The 19,316-nt window shown below is 45.2% G+C and overlaps 9 protein-coding genes across 9 annotated transcripts; 5 read left to right on the forward strand and 4 right to left on the reverse strand.

Annotated features, from left to right (window-relative positions):
* Window positions 1–120: 120 nt before the first annotated feature.
* Window positions 121–1,224, forward strand: KUCA_T00003338001 (uncharacterized protein; the record flags this gene model as incomplete). Its single annotated transcript, XM_022601743.1, has 1 exon — window positions 121–1,224. One exon carries the CDS (start codon window positions 121–123, stop codon window positions 1,222–1,224), a length of 1,104 nt encoding a protein of 367 aa, XP_022459355.1.
* A 503-nt stretch (window positions 1,225–1,727) lies between these two features.
* On the forward strand, window positions 1,728–2,972 carry KUCA_T00003339001 (uncharacterized protein; the record flags this gene model as incomplete). Its single annotated transcript, XM_022601744.1, has 1 exon — window positions 1,728–2,972. The coding sequence occupies one exon, from the start codon at window positions 1,728–1,730 to the stop codon at window positions 2,970–2,972; it is 1,245 nt and encodes a 414-aa protein (XP_022459356.1).
* Window positions 2,973–3,169: 197 nt separating this feature from the next.
* Window positions 3,170–4,018, forward strand: KUCA_T00003340001 (uncharacterized protein; the record flags this gene model as incomplete). Its single annotated transcript, XM_022601745.1, has 1 exon — window positions 3,170–4,018. One exon carries the CDS (start codon window positions 3,170–3,172, stop codon window positions 4,016–4,018), a length of 849 nt encoding a protein of 282 aa, XP_022459357.1.
* Window positions 4,019–4,252: 234 nt separating this feature from the next.
* Window positions 4,253–5,447, reverse strand: KUCA_T00003341001 (uncharacterized protein; the record flags this gene model as incomplete). The annotated part of the gene is made up of 2 exons (XM_022601746.1): window positions 4,253–5,299; window positions 5,361–5,447. The coding sequence occupies 2 exons, from the start codon at window positions 5,445–5,447 to the stop codon at window positions 4,253–4,255; spliced, it is 1,134 nt and encodes a 377-aa protein (XP_022459358.1).
* Window positions 5,448–6,059: 612 nt separating this feature from the next.
* Window positions 6,060–7,541, reverse strand: KUCA_T00003342001 (uncharacterized protein; the record flags this gene model as incomplete). The annotated part of the gene is made up of 1 exon (XM_022601747.1): window positions 6,060–7,541. The coding sequence occupies one exon, from the start codon at window positions 7,539–7,541 to the stop codon at window positions 6,060–6,062; it is 1,482 nt and encodes a 493-aa protein (XP_022459359.1).
* A 2,892-nt stretch (window positions 7,542–10,433) lies between these two features.
* On the forward strand, window positions 10,434–12,557 carry KUCA_T00003343001 (uncharacterized protein; the record flags this gene model as incomplete). Its single annotated transcript, XM_022601748.1, has 1 exon — window positions 10,434–12,557. One exon carries the CDS (start codon window positions 10,434–10,436, stop codon window positions 12,555–12,557), a length of 2,124 nt encoding a protein of 707 aa, XP_022459360.1.
* A 269-nt stretch (window positions 12,558–12,826) lies between these two features.
* KUCA_T00003344001 (uncharacterized protein) lies at window positions 12,827–14,101 on the reverse strand (the record flags this gene model as incomplete). The annotated part of the gene is made up of 1 exon (XM_022601749.1): window positions 12,827–14,101. The coding sequence occupies one exon, from the start codon at window positions 14,099–14,101 to the stop codon at window positions 12,827–12,829; it is 1,275 nt and encodes a 424-aa protein (XP_022459361.1).
* A 983-nt stretch (window positions 14,102–15,084) lies between these two features.
* Window positions 15,085–17,226, forward strand: KUCA_T00003345001 (uncharacterized protein; the record flags this gene model as incomplete). Its single annotated transcript, XM_022601750.1, has 1 exon — window positions 15,085–17,226. The coding sequence occupies one exon, from the start codon at window positions 15,085–15,087 to the stop codon at window positions 17,224–17,226; it is 2,142 nt and encodes a 713-aa protein (XP_022459362.1).
* Window positions 17,227–17,395: 169 nt separating this feature from the next.
* Window positions 17,396–18,652, reverse strand: KUCA_T00003346001 (uncharacterized protein; the record flags this gene model as incomplete). Its single annotated transcript, XM_022601751.1, has 1 exon — window positions 17,396–18,652. The coding sequence occupies one exon, from the start codon at window positions 18,650–18,652 to the stop codon at window positions 17,396–17,398; it is 1,257 nt and encodes a 418-aa protein (XP_022459363.1).
* Window positions 18,653–19,316: the final 664 nt, after the last annotated feature.

A 19,316-nucleotide genomic window follows, 5' to 3' on the forward strand; every position in this document is an offset into this window, starting at 1 on the left:
GTGTTTAGGGCACTGCAGGGTATTGCTGCTTCCGCCACGATACCGTCTTCCTATGCCCTAGTTGGTAACCTTTTCACAGGAAGAGCATTGAATTTGGCGATTTCTGTACTCACTGTATTCATGACTACTTCTTTTGGAATGGGATGCGTCATTGGTGGTGCATTTGGATTGACCTCGATTGGATACCGAGCCACTTTCTATCTTCTGGGTGGCCTGGCCCTTCTTGTTGCGATTCTGGGTTCCTTATGCATTGAACCTGCTTCCGTTAAAGGAGACAAATTGAAAGACCTGGACCATATTGGGGTTGCATTAATGCTTTCGGGATTGCTATTGCTGGTCACTGGTCTGACAGAGGGAGGCACCTCTTGGAATTCTCCATCAGCCTACGTTCCAATTATTTTTGGGGTTCTGCTATTATTCACATTCTTTGCCTGGGAACTGTATATAATGCGGAAGTTCAAAAGCTTCGACAGCGTGCAGTTGCTCATACCGCTGGAAACGTGGACGATTCCAAACATTATTCCATATTTATTGGTAAATGGAATAGGCTACTCTAACATATTTTCCACGATGTTGATGTCATTGGAGGTCTTCGAATATGTTGCAGTGAACTCTCCTCTAATCTCAGGTCTCAAAGGCTTAACAGGTGCAGTTGGTCTATTCACTGCTTCAATACCTGCCTCTTTTGCGTTTGGAAAACTCCCACCAAAGTACGTGACTATTACCGCTAGTCTTTTTTCTCTTGCTGGTTCGATCATAGTATCGAGATTGGGAAATACGACAGAGTCCTGGTGGAGGTATGGACTAACGGGCATAGGACTCAGTGCCTTTTCTCAATGCTTCATCTTCTACTTCTGTCTTAACACGGTGATTGTCTCAGCACCTCTTGAAATGCAGGGAGTTGTGTCTGGAATGGGAATGACAAGTGTCCAGATGTTTATAGCTATTTCTTCTGGTGTCACTTCTTCGATTGTGGGTGATGTTGAACTTGGTACGACTACTGAAATCCAAAAGAGGATGATGGAACGATACCGCCACGCCTTTTACTTCATTATTGCTACATCTGCTTTGAATGTTGTGCTTAGTTTATTCATCAAGGATATGGGATTTGGTTCTTTGAAGGAAAAAAGGGAGAAGAAACTTATAGAAAGCGATATCAGAGATTGTACAAATGTGAAGATTGAGGCTTCCAATCATGTCCCGGACTCGTCGGACAGGGTCTGAAGTTTACATAAGAATTGATGTTTCGAGCTCTGATGTTTTAAATTAAAATATTACAACATCACATGTTTTATTGATATGTTTCGTAGGACCACGTTATGTAAGTTTAGACCTACTGCATCCAACTAATGTCCAAGCGCTTGTCCCACCCTACTTTATGCATCTATATGTGCTATCTGCTTGATTCGTAATGCGTGATTTTCCACGTTTTGTTTGTTCGGTATCAAATTGAAAACGTTTGAAATAATGCTATTTGGGTTTAAAACAAATTACATCGACCTTCATCCCATTAATGATTTTGCTCCTTTTCCGTCCGAGAGGGGCAAATTTGGTCGGTTAATACTGTGAGGTCGTGCAAAGTTTCGTGACGCTGATAAGATCCCGCGCGGGAGATAAGCCACAGCTATATATATATGTATATATATATATATATGTATGCCTATGCATCTCTCCACGCGCAAACTTTGTTCCCATTCATTCTCTGTTAAATTCACTTTGGTTCTGTCATGAATAACTACGCTGTTGTATTTTCTGGGGCACTCACCTTAGGAGCCTCTTGTTTCCTCGCGTTCCCCAGACTGCTAGGACTTTTCACAGGATACATCGACGAGAGAGAATTCTTTACCAACCAAAACACCAAGACAATAAAACTCCTGAGAGCCATCGTAAATGCCAGCTACGCCACAAAGAGCTATCTATACCGGACATTGAACCCCGAATACCACGAGTCGCAAATCCCAACGATCTCCAAGATCATCATTTATCCAATCAAGTCTTGTGGCCCCGGAGTGCAGGTGAAAGAATGGCAAGTGGACGAACATGGCCTTAAACATGATCGTCAGTATGCTTTGGCACAGTTGAACGAAGAGGCAGGTTTATACACCATAGTATCACAGAAATTCGTCTCCACTAGACTGACGCTTCTGAAATGTGCTTACTTTCCTGAGCAGAATTGCTTTGAATACAAATATCCGCTTAAAAAAGAAAACGAGATGGATTCTTTCCGAATCCCTGCCGAAATAACGGAAGAATTCATTGCAGAGAATATTAATCTTTCAGAACCTCTTCAAATGAGCATTTGGACCAACGGAATACAATGCTATGACGTATCACACTGCATTCCTTCAAAGTTCTTCGAAGAAATGGACTTGCCTTCTGGGACAAGATTGGTTTTGTCACTCAAAGGAAAGGAGTTTAAAGATACTTCTCCACCAAAATCCACCTTCTACCAAGACCCGTCAACCAATCATGGTAAAGAATACAGACGTACGCATTTCCAGGATTACTTTCCGATTCACATTGTTACAGAGGAGGATATGAGCGATCTAAATTTTCGAATCAAGAAGAAGGGGTTTAATCTTAACCGCGAGATTATTGACACTGCCTTCCGCCCTAATCTACTGTTATCTGGAACCGCGCGTCCATACGACGTTGACACCTGGAATCGTTTTGACATCGAGGATCACACAACTTCGGAAAAACATAGTTTTACGCGCAACAGCAAATGTATGAGATGCCTGATTCCAGACATCAACCCTGTTACTGGTGTTTCAGATAAGGAATTCCCAGTTTCAAAGACGTTGATGAGCTACAGAAGGGTGGACAGTGGAGCAGCGAAACTGGCATGTTTCGGGAACTACTGCGTCCAGGACGTTTCAAATTTTCAAATCCATGTTGGCGATCGGATTCACATTTTGAGTCGTAAAATCACAGTGACTAAGTGGAGTGGAGGTGGATTGGTTCACCATTAAGGGGGGCGTGCACAACCGAAAATTTACAACAACTTTAGTGTTGTAACCATTGGGGGCTTTGCCTTGTGTATCTTGTAAGTCTTGTTTTCTAATGCCATATTTGTTGTTTTCCTCGGTTTCATTATATTATCAAAATGGTTTCTCTCTCACTATCTTCAAAGTCAAGAACACTCCAATGGGCCATCGCAGGCGTCACAATGGGACTTTCTGCCAAGCTACTGACCAACAAGTCGGGTGTTTCGTCGCAAGTTGATGCTCTCAACTCCTACACTAGCTCCTCCAACCTTGTGGAAAGGGACTCATATGACTACAATACTGAGCCTCTTTACGTGTCAACTGATTGGAAACCGTCTGCACTCACCTTGAGTGCCTCAAGTTTAACAGTCACCTCTCTTCCGGCCAATCACGTGGCTCTCCAACTCTTCACGCGTAAAAGTTCATCCGGACGTGTCTCCTCTGTTGCGAGAACCAATTTTGGAGGGTGGAATTATGGACTTTCCTCCACCGAAACATCATATTTGACCAGTTTGGCATCTTCAGAACTCGGCTCTCACGGCTTATGGTTTGCAAGTGCATTGTATCAGCTTGTCAAATACGGTTCATGGAACTGCCAGGGGGTTGAAAGTTTGCTTTCACAGTACAATTTGACAGGCGACGCATCAGAAGAAGTTTTGGATGGATTCTTTGGAGACCTGGATCTTCAATACAACACCACCGGGTCTTTTGATGACCTCAACGTCACGTCTATCCTGCAGACTTTGGGTTCGCAGTCTGATATCTCGGAGTTGGAATCCAAGCTGCTGATTTCTCTCTCCTCAGACTGTACAATCAAAAAATCGTCCGTTGGACTAAACGTTATTGGTTGGTTGGTGTACCTCTACACAAGTGGAAAGCTTGTATCATCTGCAATTGCGCTGTTCTCACAACTCAAATCTGCACGTGAAAAGGCTGAGTCGAAGGATGAACAGGAAGAGAGCCAAAGCGTTGAATTACTATACGACCGGCCATCTTTCTTTCCGAAGTTGCGAAAACAAGATCTGGCCTGAGGCCTGGACAAGCCGACAAACCTTACTGTTTAAGGGAAACTTTAAATATCTAAGTTGGCTAAGTCTTGGGACTCCAGATATACCCTTGCAACAATGCCTCAGTGGTATAGTTAGATTTTGAACTAGACAGTCTGCAGCAGTCTTTGGTAAAGATTAGCATGTTTGATTGGATAGTATAACTGGGATATAAAGGAAATGCCCGAAAGAATATATAGCTAATGCAAATGGAATTTTTCAGATGAAGGAAACAAGCAAAATCACCATTATGGCAGCATAAGCCCTAAGTATTGGAGTCTTGATGACAATTTTGGCTGCATCAGAGGATTCGATTCCAAATACGTTGGCCAGAGTCGATGTAGCAGCTGAAGTTGAAACTTGAATCTCACTGCTGACATCCCAGACAAGACACCTTGAAGCCACAATCGTTGATGTAACAGTATGGTAGCTAGTAACGATCTGCGGAGAAGTGGATGCTGTGCTGGTCACGAGGGGGAGGGTTGCTGTAGTGGAAACTGAGGTGGGAACGACAGGGGTGGTAGCAACTGAAGTGGTTGCCAGAGATGTGGTGGCAGATGCTCTAGACTTGGTGGTAGATGTAGAGGACTCAGTAATCAGATCTGTCTCAAAAGAGACATAAGTCCGATAGCTTAAATAAGTCTTGTAGTTTGTGGTCCATTCGGTCGAAGTCCTCACTGATTGCTCCAAGGTATATGAACTGTATGGCAGAAACGAAGTATGAACAGACCGAGACCAGATTGTGGTCGCTATTGAAGAGTTTCGAAAATTGAGTGTAAGAGTGTTCACTGGAACGGACTCGGTGATTGTTGCAACAGGATAACGTGTTGTGAAGGGAACCGATACCACTACCGTTTCGTAATTCAAATTCTCAGTGACTGAAGTATCAGTTTCTGTAGCCGTGACAATTATAACAACGGCAGTCGTTGTTCTGACAATGTATGGATTTGATGATGTGGAGGAAGTAGAAGTAAGAGCAGTGGTGAGTTTTGACTGGCTTGAAGAAGTGTAAGCAGTGGAAGCAGTTGAAGTGACTGAAGTGGCTGTAGTGAGACGACTAGTTGTTGAGGCTGTAGTTCCAGTTATAACAATCGCAGTGGACTCACTTGTTGACGCACTTGTTGTTGCAGTGGTCGTTTCACTGGTGCTTTCCAAAGTACTTTCACTTGTTTGTTCAGTGGTTGCAGTGTCTGTTACCGATGTACCCTGAAGGGAAGAGGCAGTGGTGATCAAAACGCAACCTGCACAAGTGAAGCCGGTGTTTGACTGCAGTGGTTAGCAATGGTTAGCACAGTTTGGAGGTACATTTTATGAGGTCTGAAGTTACCCTTGGGGTATAAGCAGAGTGGACCAAGCCAAGCATGGCAACAAGGCCAACAAGGAAACCAAAGCGGATACTGAGGTTGATGAGCATGGTACGCGCAAAGAGAAACCAGATAGACCTGAAAAATCAAGTAAGCGCAAAGCGGATATGTTTAAAGAGAAGAAGGTGAAGAAGGAGAAGGAAAAAATCGAACAAGAGAACAAGAGAAAGTTTAACAAGACTTTAAGTGGGACAGCACCGGACATAAACTACAGGCATAGCCGAGGCGTGCGGCTCCTAGCGATAACCTTAAATTTGGTAATAGTTTTGATAAAATAGCTCATAGAACCGATATATTCATCAAAGAATAGAGACAGCTGACATGTCAAAAAAGAAAGCTCTAGTTTTAAGTTATTGATAGCATTTGTGGGAGGCATCAACCACGAACCTAGCATGAGCTAGTCTTCAGTCAACAGAGAAGAGACAGGTCTTGGACCGAAAAATTCTTTTTATGGCCGCGAAGTTGTTCCTTACAATAATCAAGGTGTGTCATGTAATAGTTTCAGACACGGGATGTCGAGAGAAAGAATATATTAGACTCTAAGGCTCGGAAAACGTCCAAAAAAAAAAAACCAAAAAAAGCTGAATGGAGAAACGAAGAAAGACAATACACAGAATGCAGCATGCGCGACTGAGAGCATCGAAAAAAAATAACCATGTTACTCACGGATACCTCTTTTGCTGTGGAGAACCATTGCTGCTATAAGAGCCAAAGGGAATCGAGGATCCCGTCGTAGGGGTTCCTGGTGTAAGCGGAATGGGCTTAGAGTGCGATGAAACCGATGAAGAGGCTGATGTGTTCTGTTGAGGCTTTATCTGCTGTGGTTGGTGACTTTTCATACCTTGAGGCACCTGCTGGCCTAGTTGCTGTTGTTGGTAGATGGGTATGTCCTCTGGAAAATCAAGCTTCAGACTCCTGAGGGATGGAAGTGCCGTTGAAGATCCCACTGGTGCCAATTTTGGCGAAACCGAAGGAGTCTGCAACGGAGTCACATCTGGAGTCTGATGATGCATCATCTGGTTTCCCAGACCGGCCAATAGGTGCAACGCGTTAGAAGAATCCTTCTGGTGAAGATGATACATATGGTTCAAATTCGAGTAAGAGGACGATTGCGAGAACGAAGCCGTGCTTGGTGACTTCGGTAGCAAGGGCGAGTTCGGCCTGGACTTCTTGTAGTACATTTGGGGAGGCTGATACTTTCCAGCCTCTTCAAGATCTGTGTTCGAATACGATCGTGCAAGGGTAGACAACGACACCTGAGATCGCGAAACGTTCAACGATGCAGGGTTTGTTAATGGGGTCATTCTCTGAAGCGAAGCCAGCGAACTCAGCGGCGGCCTGATTGGATGTGGATGGTGATGAACTGGCTGCACCGGGGGTTGCTGAATCGGCTGGAGTTGCTGGCCTTGCGCAGATTCATTGAAGTATCTCGTCAAAGAGGGCAACGATTTCACATACGGCAAGTTCTTTTCATCTTTCTGCAAATTGTCCAGCTCTTGAGACGCGGCAGTCGCAAGAATGTCTATATCCAGCTTCGAAGAACTGCCCATTGGAATTGTCAGCTTCTCATCACTACTCTCGTTTTCGTTCTCATCTGACTCAGAATCGGATTCTCTTTTAACCGATTCGTCTCCGTACTGCTGCTGGTGCTGCGGCAAGTCGGCCTCGTCAAGCTCGTCCTCCGAATCAGGATTGCTTCCTTTTTCCTTCTTGACTTGTTTCTTGCTCGTAGGACTTGTGTTTCTTTGCTGGGGAGTAGATGGTGAAGAACCACTTGACACCGAGTTCAGCGAACCATTGGACTTGACTGTCTGAAGCCTTTTCCTCGAGTTCGGATTGTTGTGAATTCGAGAGTGCCTGGTTAATTCGTCGGACCTAGAAAACTTCTTGAAACAGCCCGGATAATTGCACTGGTGAGGTTTTTCACCCGTGTGGGTGCGTATATGTCTCGTCTGATGTTCCAATCGGTGAAAAGCTTTGTCACACAACGGACATTTGTATGGCCGGGGGAGCTGTGGACCGGCGGCAACAACGGCCGAAGCCTTTTTTTTGGCAATCGCACTGGAAGGCGAACTAGCCACCGAAGATGAAGATGGGGCAGGGCTCGGCACAGTGGCAGTTCCTGAGGCCGGAAAAGGGCTCATTTGAGGCTATTTTGTTGGATAAAGTAGGGATAACAACGGCTACCGAAAACAGCTGTGTCCGGGGATATGAAAAAAAATATGTCGAGACTCCGGAAAAAGGAAATGTCAACCTGTGCACAATAGATCCGGCTTCTATCAATTAATCCGGAATCAAAACTGACGGCGACTCGAGTTCACAAAAGAGCACTGGACAAAACTGGAGTGGAGAGGCCGGGTGTGTCAAAGACGAGGAAGATCAATAAAAATTTCACCCAGGAAAACGGGGGGTAGGTGCTCCGAAAGAAGAACGAGAATACGTCCTTGCAAGAGCCAAATTCGGACCCAAATTTCCAACGCTGAAGTCAAAGCACTCTCAACAACCGAGTAATCGCTTTCGAAGGAAAAAGTACCTGGAAAAATGGAAAAGAAGAGACTCTTGGCTGAAAATTAGCCTCTTTCTGCTTCTCTAACAAGGGCGTGCACAAACAAAAACTGCAATCCGCGGAGGTCAACTTCGGGGAGTTCAAATAAGGGGGAATGGACGTGAGGGTTTGCGGCTTGCTTTTAAACAAGCCAGACAGATGAAACAAGTGGGAATGTGTGCTCAAACAACCAGTGATATTGGCACTCAAATGTCTCGGACTTTGGGGAAGAGAAAAGAGTACGAAGCTGGTGAGCAGATGCACTTTAGGGAAGAAAGAGAGGCAAAAGAGCTCAGAAAACACACACACACCAGAAAAAGTGCGGGGGGGTGGAGAAACAGAAACGGCCGATTTCGCCCACTCGAAGATTTAGCAGAGAACCGACGAGCCGGGGAAGACTCGCCGGGGCACTACCTATCCGGGTAATGGTAGTGCTCTAATTATTTATGCGCCGCAGAATTAAAAATGGAATAGGTGGTTCGGGATCAATTCCATATAAGGCTGTCTTGTAAAAAGTAACTTCATTTAGGTTTGGACCCTAGAGCGGCTCGTTCCGAGTCAGAGTCTAGACTTTATGGGCTTGATATGAATATTTGTTGATGATTCGAACAGAAGATTGGCATTTCAAGCTACTGATACCACTGGTTACCACTGGTTAATACTGCTTCATTACTGGTTTACCAACTCCTAAAGCATCACTACTGATGTATTCCTGTCATATTTTGATGCCAAAGTCTTCAGCCCCTTCCAGGTGAGAGCCCTGGACCATAAAGCCTTCCGGAAACTAAAATTTGCGAAAACCAACAAACTGAAACAACAGTCTTATAATCTCAGTCCCCACCGGAACGGTATACAATTGTTCAAAGGATCGATACTCGTGATCCGACAAAACTTTAATATGGTAAGATTTGAAGACTCAACCTGAAATGCACCGTTATACTAGTGTTGTTTGAAAAAACCCTTTTGCGTACGCTGATTCTCTGAGCCGGCACAATAGTAACGACATTTACGGCAAAAAATCATACCGAAGTTAGACTGTGCCCTCGGGAAAAGTCTCCAGAAATTTAGCAACCAAGCCTGCTTTTTTTTTGTGTCATTGTCGTCTCAGATTATCCACTGCTCATTGGTGAGCTTGTAAATCTGAGCTCGGTCCATTTGTGTAACCGGTCATCACATAGGCCCGGTGGTTTTAGTTAGGGACGTATGTTAGTCTGCCGAACTGCAAACGCTCGGATTTGGCCTTGAATTTGAGTTCAGGGGGTTCTATGTTTGCACAAAAGGACACGAAAAGCAGTCAGATCAAAATTGACAAATGAACAAATAACAGTCTAGGCTCTGATCTTAGATCCCACGACTGAATATCTCAACTTTGTCTTTTTGCACCGACTCGGTCAGGCCAAGGCCTCGAGGAATCAGGCAAAATGCTGATTGAAAAGATTGTGTAGGCTGCAGACACATTTCCAATCCGGACTGGACTGCATCACGCAGTCCCCCCTAAAAATTTTGAACAGACCGTGGTTAAAATTGTCAATCATGAAAATTATCAGGAGCCTATCTTAAGCGGCTGGGGTTCGTGGCAATCAATTTATTATATATACCGTAGAAGCTGAGCAATTTTTTTATTCCAAGAATTTTCATGAGCAATATCATATATTTCTGGGCTTGGAAAATAAAGTTCAAGGATGATTCCCGAGGGCCCAAAAGTTTATTGAGTCGCCAGAGACTGCGAGTCACTGCAGAAAGCGCTGAGGTTTCCGAATGTCGGAAAGTCTGGGGTTATCGGACAGAGTCTACCTATGAAAAATGGCTAAATTCACATGGAGGGATTCATCGAACAACACCGCTACATGAGTATACAATAAGGACCAACGGCGACCTTTCTGGGGAACCAGAGAGAGCAGATGGAGGCAAATGAGCATGTTTTGAAGCATCAAGAGACATGGCAGACCCTGAAGCCTAAAACTTGCAATTCCCCGATATCTATTTCATCATGGCGGGTACCTTACGTGCGATGCCGAGAAAACCATAATTTGCTCGTTTTTTTATGCCTGCCACGCCAGATTAGCCATCGATGAGTGGACGGTTGAGCCAAGCCTCCAGTGTTAATCCGAGATTGGGGTGTTCGAGACATGGGCAAACCATGTATGTAATGATCCTCATTGGCAGTTGCTAATTACATGCGTGTAGCCAATAGCTTGGGTTGCAAATAGGATCCATTGTAATAAATTGGACCGCTCGTGGGGACTTCTTGAGAGAAGCCCAATCACAATCGGATAAACAGGCCAAACCGCTAAGCTCGGATGGAAACCACACATGCATATACACCCAAATTTTTATCTGATCGATCTGATTGGGAATAAATTTTTCAGCATGCGGTCAAAAATGAAAATTGGTCGCCCTTTTTTTATAAATACCTCCCTAGTTTCCCTATATTAGTCCATTGTATTAGGGAGGTCTCTTTCATTCCTCTTGAATTTCACGCTTATACACAATGAAGGTCTCGCAATTGCTTGTGGCAGCAGCTCTGTTGGCCAGTGCAAATGCTGGAGCATGGAAAGTGTATAACGACGACTCATACACTCTTACCGGATGTAATGCTGCCATGCTCAAGTCAGCGACATTCTGTGGTGGTGGAATTAAAACATTTGCATGTGCCTGCAAGAACCAGCCTGCTATGGCTTCTGTGATGCAGTGTCTTGCGGACAGAACCGACAAGGACCAAGAAGTGTTGAAAGAATGGTTTGTCTACCAATGTGCTGCCGTCAACAAGACCGTAACCGTCGAAGAATTGGATGCTTCCTACGAAAACGCATCCGATTACTGGGTCGATCTTGACCACAAACCTGCCGGATACAATAAGTCCGCGATCTCATACCGTCCAGTCAAGAACGGTAACATGACCAAGTACTTCACTGGATACATTGTCTCGTACAGAAAAAGATATGGAACCGTAGACAGGTCCCACTACCAAGGAATGTCTTTGTTGTCTGCTTGGGCATTGTTGCTTCTGATTGCGACTCTTTCCAACTGGTTCACCAGAATGAGCCCTGCCACCCTGAAGAGCATGAACAACTCCTTGACCAGAAAGGCTCGTCAGTATTTGGGTTTGGCCCCAACATTTAGAAAGCATCACGTTCAGTCTGTTGGTTTCTTTGGGTACATACCAACCCGATTTGAGAGTGTTGTGATCCTGGTTAATTTCCTGTTCCTGCTTTTCTGCAACACAATTGGTTACAGTTATGACCAGAGAGATCTTGTCTTCACATCCAAGATGGGAGGTATTTCCAGATACATCGGTGATAACTCTGCTGTTCTTCTCAGTTACATGACTCCTCTCGTCTTTTTGTTCCCAGGAAGAAACAATTTCTTGCAATGGTGTACTGGCTGGTCATATGGTCGTTTCGTTGCGTTCCACAAATGGCTTGCCAGATTGTATATGTGCGAGATCATCATCCATAGCGGTGCTATGGCAGTTACATCACAAGCTGTTGGCAAATGGGCCACCAGATTGGCCGTATTTTGGTACAGATGGGGTATCGTTGCTTCTGTCGCTGGTGGTCTCATGATCATTGGTGCTGGTTACACCGCCAGAAGAATCTCCTATGAAGTGTTCTTGCTTATCCATTTCGTTCTGGGTGGAATTTTCTTGGCTGGTGCTTGGATCCATTGTCTAGACCAAGAATACGAACAGTACTATTACGCCGCCGCAGCTGTCTGGTGTTTCGACACTCTGATCCGTTTTGCTAGAATTGCCGTGTTTGGCGTCAGAACTTCTAAGGTTGAGCTGATTGCCAACGAAACCCTGAAGGTGACAGTTCCAAGACCAGCATTCTGGAAACCATACCCAGGTGCACACGGTTTCGTGCACTTCGTCACTCCTCTTACTTTCTGGCAATCGCACCCTTTTACGCTGGTGGAATCTACTGTGCACGACCAAAATATCCACTTCTACATCAAAATCAAGAACGGTATCACCAAGAAGCTGGCAAGCAGAATCCAGAAGTCCGGGAAGGGCTTTACGAATATCCATGTCTCGGTGGAAGGTCCTTACGGAGAGAGAAACCACTACGAACATTACAACAAGGCTGTTCTTCTTGCTGGTGGAAACGGTATTCCAGGCCCATTCTCGCATGCCATGATGCTGGGAACCAGAGACGTGGAGAAGACCGAGGTCAAGCTGTACTGGTCCATCAGAGAATACTACTCTTTGAACTGGTTCTTTGATGAGCTGATGAAATTGAAGGGTACCAACGTGCAACCAGTCATCTATGTTTCTAACGCCCAATCCAGTTTGGAAGGTGTTAACTTTGACTCAAGCTCGCAGAGCTCTAGTTCAAGTGACAACGAAAAGACCGATTCTCAAGAGGATCTGAAGGATACCAGTACCAGCCAGTTGCAGAAGCTCAAGGAAACTTTTGGCTTCATCGAGTTCAGAACTGGACGCATAGACATAGAAAAAGTCATTTCTGAGGAAGTCGCCGAGGCTAACGGTTCTGTTGCTATTGGTGTCTGTGGTCACCCAGCTATGGCCGATCAAGCAAGAGTTGCTGTTGCCCATGCCATCGGTGAAAACAAGAACAGAATTGACTACTTTGAGGAGATGCAAACCTGGTAAAACGGTGGGCTCGGTCTTTGCATACATTAATTTTTATTTTCGAATTGCTGAGTTAATCATAATAACAACTTTCAAGATTTGTGAGTGTTTATATAAGTTCTTTTGTATTTATAGTGTTGACTTTGTTATCTTTTTCATTCTATGCCTGACTGTAACTGTGATTAACTGTAAACTGTATATATGTTTTTGTATTTGTGATTTTTGAAACACGAGAGCAAAACCCAGAAATTGCGAACCCCCGTTTTGCTGCATTTATCCTGTGAAGATTCTCAGTTGAGATTCCCCCGAGCACTTTGATCTGCCTCTAATGCTTCGAACAGAGACTTGAAGTTTCCGGCGCCGAAACCGTTGTGGTTGTGGCGTTGGATGATTTCGAAGAAAACCGTTGGTCTGTCAAACAGAGGCTTCGTGAAGATCTGGAGCAAGTAACCATGTTCGTCGTAATCAACCAAAAGCCGCAGCTTCTTGATTGCGTCAAATGGCTCTTGAACATGAACACTAGCATTCGCTAGTCTTTTTGCAAGAGAGTCATAGTAAGCATCCGAAATGCTAACAAATGTGACACCACGTGCTCTCATTGCTTTTACAACGGAAACAATATCATCAACCAGAAACGCAATGTGCTGAACACCTGGACCGGAGTTGAAGATCAAAAACTCCTCAATCTGCGACTTGCAAAGACCCTTGGCTGGTTCGTTGATGGGAATCTTGACCTCGTCATTTGCAGAGGTCATGACGATTGAACGTAGAGATGAGTATTCTGTGGATATCTGCTTTTCGTCAACGGACCAGAATTGATGGAATCCAAACGCTCTTCGGTAGAACTCGCAGGTTTCCAACATTTTATCCCAGTCGTGGTTCTGAACGCAATGGTCAATCTTAACCAAGTTGACCAGGGGAGCACCCGTTTCAGGCATTGGATACTGCCCTTCTTCGTAGAAGATGTAACCCGGTAAGAATCCATGGAATCCTTGATCGCGTTGGATAAAAGTATGAACAACATCGCAAGCAGTTCCCACCTTTGCAACCTTGAAGATTCTGCCATTTTCATCCCTGTATTCCTCAACCCCAGACAATAACTTGGCACCATTGCGAGCGGCATAATCATATGCGGCGGCACAATCGGAAACCCTCAAGGCGATGTCTTTGATGCCATCACCATGCTTTTTGAGGTGATCGTGGATTTCGTCAAGCAAATCGGAGACTTTACCGCCAACCTCAGAAGCTTCTCTCAAAGGAGAAAGAAGTTGAATGGCAATATCTCCGTTAACAAGTACTTTTCCCATGACATCTCTTGAGCCTGTTTCAAGACTCTTGTAGCAGTAAGGAACAAAGCCGAGTTGGTTAATGAAGAAGCTGGCGGTTGTGCTAACACAACCAACGTACATTGTCAAATGATCAAAACAAAGAAACTCAGGAGCACTTGGATCTCTTTGGGAAAGAATATCAGTGCCAGCAATGCCTTCCTTTGTCAAGTGCATTGTTTCATTTACAAACGACTCGAAGTCCTTGTCAAGGTCACTTGGCTGGGTTTCAATAGGCATGCTCTGAATCGAAGGTTAGAGAGGAATCTAAGAAAAAAGAAGGGTCTGATCATTACAGCAGGGGGTCACAGCAAAAAATATCTCTGGGTAATTTATAGCCAACTATGTTGGCGCTCTTTGGTAAAAAAATAAGGACAAACGATATCTACAACATGAAACCTCAAATACAACATTAGATCCCCACATAATATAGTAGTGCCCTGCCAAACCATCGGCATTGATTTCAGCCGTAGCCATAACCAAAACGGCAAATCTAGAGCCCTGGCAAGCCGGCGCGGCTGCATCGAAAACGGAAAGCCCTTCCCTGCCACGCACGGCTAAGCGACCCGATGGAGAAAACTGAAAGCCGAACTCGTCTAAGTTGCCCCAAATACCGAAGCACAAAACCATGGGTTTTCTTTCGGAAATCGACTTTGCGGCTTGCACCAGCAATATATAGAGATAACTATATTATATAATCTTCTTCTTTTATTTCCGTATCTCGGAAAGAGCCCTAGAGGGAAACTTGTAGAGATCCTAGTAACCCCACGACCGAGCCAAAAATTCCTTCTTTCGGAATAGAGCAGTGTGGCCGCTTCTGGTCTTGTTGGTTCACTCTTCAACTCTGGTGTGTTGGGGACAGTTATACAATTTAAGCTGCTGAAACGTTTGCTTTGATAGAATTCATCACTGCTTGTTGATCTTTGGTATATTCCTCATCTTTAAACCGCTGCCCTGTGTTGGATTTGCTGGAACATAAACATATCACCAGATCACAAGAATTGTTGAAGATTTTCGGCAGTTGTTGTGTGCCAAATTTCGGACTTTAAGGAGTGTACTAGATATACATACACCATTGTGCGGTAATTTTTGTCCTGCTTCGTCGGATCCATTATTATACCGAGTTTCCGTGATTGCAGTGGTTTTCGGTACATTTTTCACCACCTGTTTTTATCCAGACCTGTGCAGAGCAGCAAGCCGATCTGCTACAGATTCACTAAATCATGTCTGATTCCCACACACTGACTTCCTCGTCAACCGACGCCTATTATTCGGCCGAAGAAAACTACTCAGAAGCCGAAGGTGCTCCTTCTGTCAACTCGGCCGATGATGAAGATGCTTATGCTGCCGAACCAGAGACTCTGTCCATTCATACGCTGCAGAACGAGCACGCTGCTACCACTGGCGGTGGCGCCAGTGCATACCATGGTCTCAGTTTAAGCAGGACTTTGTCCAGCATGACCTCTAGAACCAGTAGGTCAAGCGTAAGACCAGCTGGACTGAGCAACGACGATGTGGAAGAGACTCAAGATGCTCTTATCAGAACCCAGACCAGACAGTCCATTCTCGAGGTTTTGTCAAGAAGGGCCACCGAGACCGAAGCCAGACTGGAGAGCATGAGCCGTCGTGACTCTCTGTTCCAGAAGGACATTGAGACTGGTAAGAACGCCGAAATGGAGAGTCAGAAGTTTGAAGAGGATGCCGGTGACGGTGCTGAGAATATTCCTGGTTCTGGAATTCAAGCCGAGGCTGGTGGTCAGGAATTTTTGAGTCTTGACCCTAACTTGATTGCCTGGAATGGAATTGATGATCCAGATTATCCTAGAAACTGGAATAATGGGCGGAAGTGGAAGGTTACTCTCTTGGTCGCTGCATACACCTTCATGTCTCCACTCGTATCCACCATCATTTCGCCTGCAGTTGCTAAGATCGGAGTCGAGTTCCATGAGTCGAACTCCACGATCCTAGCTCTAATTGTTTCGATCTACATCCTGGCTTGGGTTTTCGCACCTCTTTTTGTCGCCCCGTTGTCGGAAATGTACGGTCGTTCCATCGTGTTAAATGTTTCCGTCTGGGCTTTGCTAGTGTTCAGCATCGGTGTCTCCAGAACCCACACCGTCGCGCAAATCTGCGTTTTGAGATTCTTCTCGGGTGCCGCTGGAGCTGCTCCTCTGTCTTCCGGAGCCGGTGTCATTGGTGATCTGTTCGATGCTAAAACCAGAAACGCAGCCATGGCTGTGTATGCTGTTGGACCATCCTTAGCCCCAGCTCTGGCTCCTGTTATCTCTGGTTTCATCACAGAGAATTGTGGCTGGAGATGGGTCATGTATGTCTCCATCATTGCTGTTGGAATCATGGCTGTTCTAGGTCTCATTTTCTATGAAGAGACCTATCCACCAACTCTTCTCAGAAGAAAGGCCGCAAAGTTGAGAAAGGAAACTGGAAACCCGTACCTCATCACCATTTACGACATTGCGAGCGGTGAGACTAATACGGAAAGGTTTATCTTCAACATCGAACGGCCGCTCAAGCTTTTATTCACGCACCCAATGGTGTTTGGATTGGGAGTATTCATGGCCTTCTGCTACGGATTCATGTACTTGTTGTTGGTGACTTTCCCAGGTGTATATGAAGGCAGTTACGGCTTTTCCCTTGGAATCGCTGGATTGATGTATCTACCTCTTTCCATTGGTTTCTTGGCTGGACTGTTGTTCTGGACCAAGCTGATCGATCATTACTACTTCAAACTAACAGCTGCCAACAACGGAGTCCCCAAGCCGGAGTACAGATTGCCAATTCTCATCTTTGCCGGTATTGGTATTCCAATTTCGTTGTTCTGGTACGGCTGGTCTGTGGAGAAGAAGATCCACTGGATTATGTCCTGTATTGGATCAGGTTTGTTTGGATTCTCGTTAACTGTTGTGTTCCAAACCATCCAGAACTATCTTGTCGACATGAACCCCAGATTTGCTGCCTCTGCCATTGGTGCTGCAACAGTTTTCAGATCAGCATTTGGTTTCGCATTCCCACTCTTTGCAGACCAGATGTACGCTAAACTCAACTACGGCTGGGGTAACTCCCTGTGTGGCTTCATCGCTCTTCTCCTGGGTGTTCCCTTCCCACTCTTTGTGCTCAAGTATGGAGAGAGAATGAGATTGTGGGCCAACCACAGAATGGAGCTGGAGCAGGCCAAGAGAGATGTAAAGCACTTGGAGAGATTGAAGACTCAGCAAGCTGAGAGAGCTGCCAATTTGGAGAAGTTCTTGGCCGAGAAGAACGGTACTATCAGCTCCCACGAGGAAAAGACAGAGTCTCACGAGGAGACGGAATATAAGAAGGCAGACTCCATTGGGGGCACTCAGTAGCCACGGTGATACCATTAAGAAGATTTGTAGCTCAAGAAGCGTTTGAGACAAGTGAACATAAGTTTGGAGAAATTCGTAAATTAATGTGCAACCGAATATATTGGAATTTGGGCAAAACAGACTATAGAAATCAGCAAACAAAGAACACTACATATTACAGGGACTCTTCCTAGACCTCTTCCGTGTTTGCACTCGATCTCATGGAAATCGCAGGCTTGTCATCGATATGGTCATCAGATAAAGGCCTGTCAGTTTCGGGGGCTTTTGGTTCCACTTCACCATACTTCTTCCACCTGATGGCGCTTGGCTTGTAAAACCTGAGATCAATACGGTCAACCAGGTACCAGATGTTAATTATTGTTTCCAGCAGACCCCACAGGATGTACATCACCACCGGCTTGTAAATCCAGTCTTTTTGACCAGCGGTTCTGTTCAAGAACAGACCAACTGCTCTGAAGACCGCGCCAATCAATACCAGGAAAGAGGTTCTTGCAATCAGAAATAGCGACGCAGAATGTACATTGTTGAACTTGAAGAAACTCATGAGTCTCGAATCTTTGGTGTGAACAAAAGTAATTGTCCTCGCTGGTCTCACGTGTGTTCCATGACGCTCAACAAACTCGCGTTCAGCTCTCTGGGCTGCCCCACGAGGAGGATAGTACAACAAATGGAACGACTCAATCCACGTAGGTTGGTAAACCATTTGAGCCCTGTCATTGGCAGTAGTAGGCAAAATCCAACTCAGCAGGATTAAAGAAATTGCAGTCAAGGTATAGAGAACATCCAAGATTGCAGAAACCTTCATCACGTTCTTGCACATGTTGAAGTGTTTTTCAGACAGGAAGTAGAGATAAGGAATCACACCAGCAACAATTGTCATGAGCACAACTGCGAAAACGGCAAAATAGAGCACAGACATGAATATCCAATATGGACGACTATTTCCACCAGCAGGATGAGCCCAAGTAAACACCCTTTGTGCCAGTATCAAATTGATCGTGGCCAAAAACAGTATGGGCAGCGCCAGTAGCACCTCAGAGGCAAGACCGACGTCAATTTTCATGATATTCTTGGCCCACACAATTCTCAAAGCAAAGCCCAACCACCGACATAGCGCATAGAATGCCAGAGCTAAACCAGGCCAGAAAATATGGCCTCTAGAGTAGTTCTTTATGAAGATTGAGAGATGAGCAATGAAGAAGATTGCGAACACCGCAGTGAAGATTGCACTAGGAGCAATGTCTTTGTGATCGGGATAACCACCGAACTGAGACTGCTGTTGGGCCTGAACGTAATCAACAAGGTATTTGGGGATGGTTTTGGTATGGAGAAGGTTCTGAGTCAACTTGACCAGCTTCTTGATTCCCGTGCCATCAGCCGCATTGTTAGTCTGGGACTTTATTAGCTGTGTTATTGAAGAAGACATTGTGAACGAAAGGGCAAAAAAAGTGTGTCCACGATTTCAGACATGTCTGTGCTATCAATTGTCCCGAGGACTACGTTTTATATATACAACTTGCCTGGTAAGCGGAGAGAGGGGTGAAATACTTGTCTGCATTAGTGACAGGCGACTAATCGCTGGGCCCTAAGTGGGACCAGTAGCAATGCCGGTGAAAGGCATCAAAAAGCGGAGTAATGTGGAGCAACGGAACGGAACGAAATTCCCCACGCGAAAATATTCTTGGGCTGGAGTCAATTTTTGGGGGTTAAAACGGAACGTACCCTTGGTCTGGGTTAGTTTGGGGTGATGAAGCCTGTTCATTCGGCCATACTAGCCATGTGACGACCGCTGTTAAGGCCGCAGACGCCATCGGAAAAGGGTTTACCCATTTTTTTTTTACAAAATACATGATACGCACATTTACCCAACAAAGTAACTCCTCATCTTGTTGTAATTTCTGATTATTTCCTCGACTGACAAGTACTGTCCTCCAATGCCCACCATCTAAATGCACCTCCTGCCTTCAAATGCACACGCCCTGCACTTATGCCCAATCTGTCACATGGGAATGCCGAAAGAAGTCACCCCACATTGGAGGGGTCGAGGGTGGTCAAGAGTGACCTCAACGCCCAGCTCTGTACGCCGTGCA

Source organism: Kuraishia capsulata, genomic scaffold (genome assembly GCF_000576695.1).
Source record: "Kuraishia capsulata CBS 1993 genomic scaffold, Kuraishia_capsulata_scaffold_4, whole genome shotgun sequence".
NCBI lineage: Eukaryota > Fungi > Ascomycota > Pichiomycetes > Pichiales > Pichiaceae > Kuraishia > Kuraishia capsulata.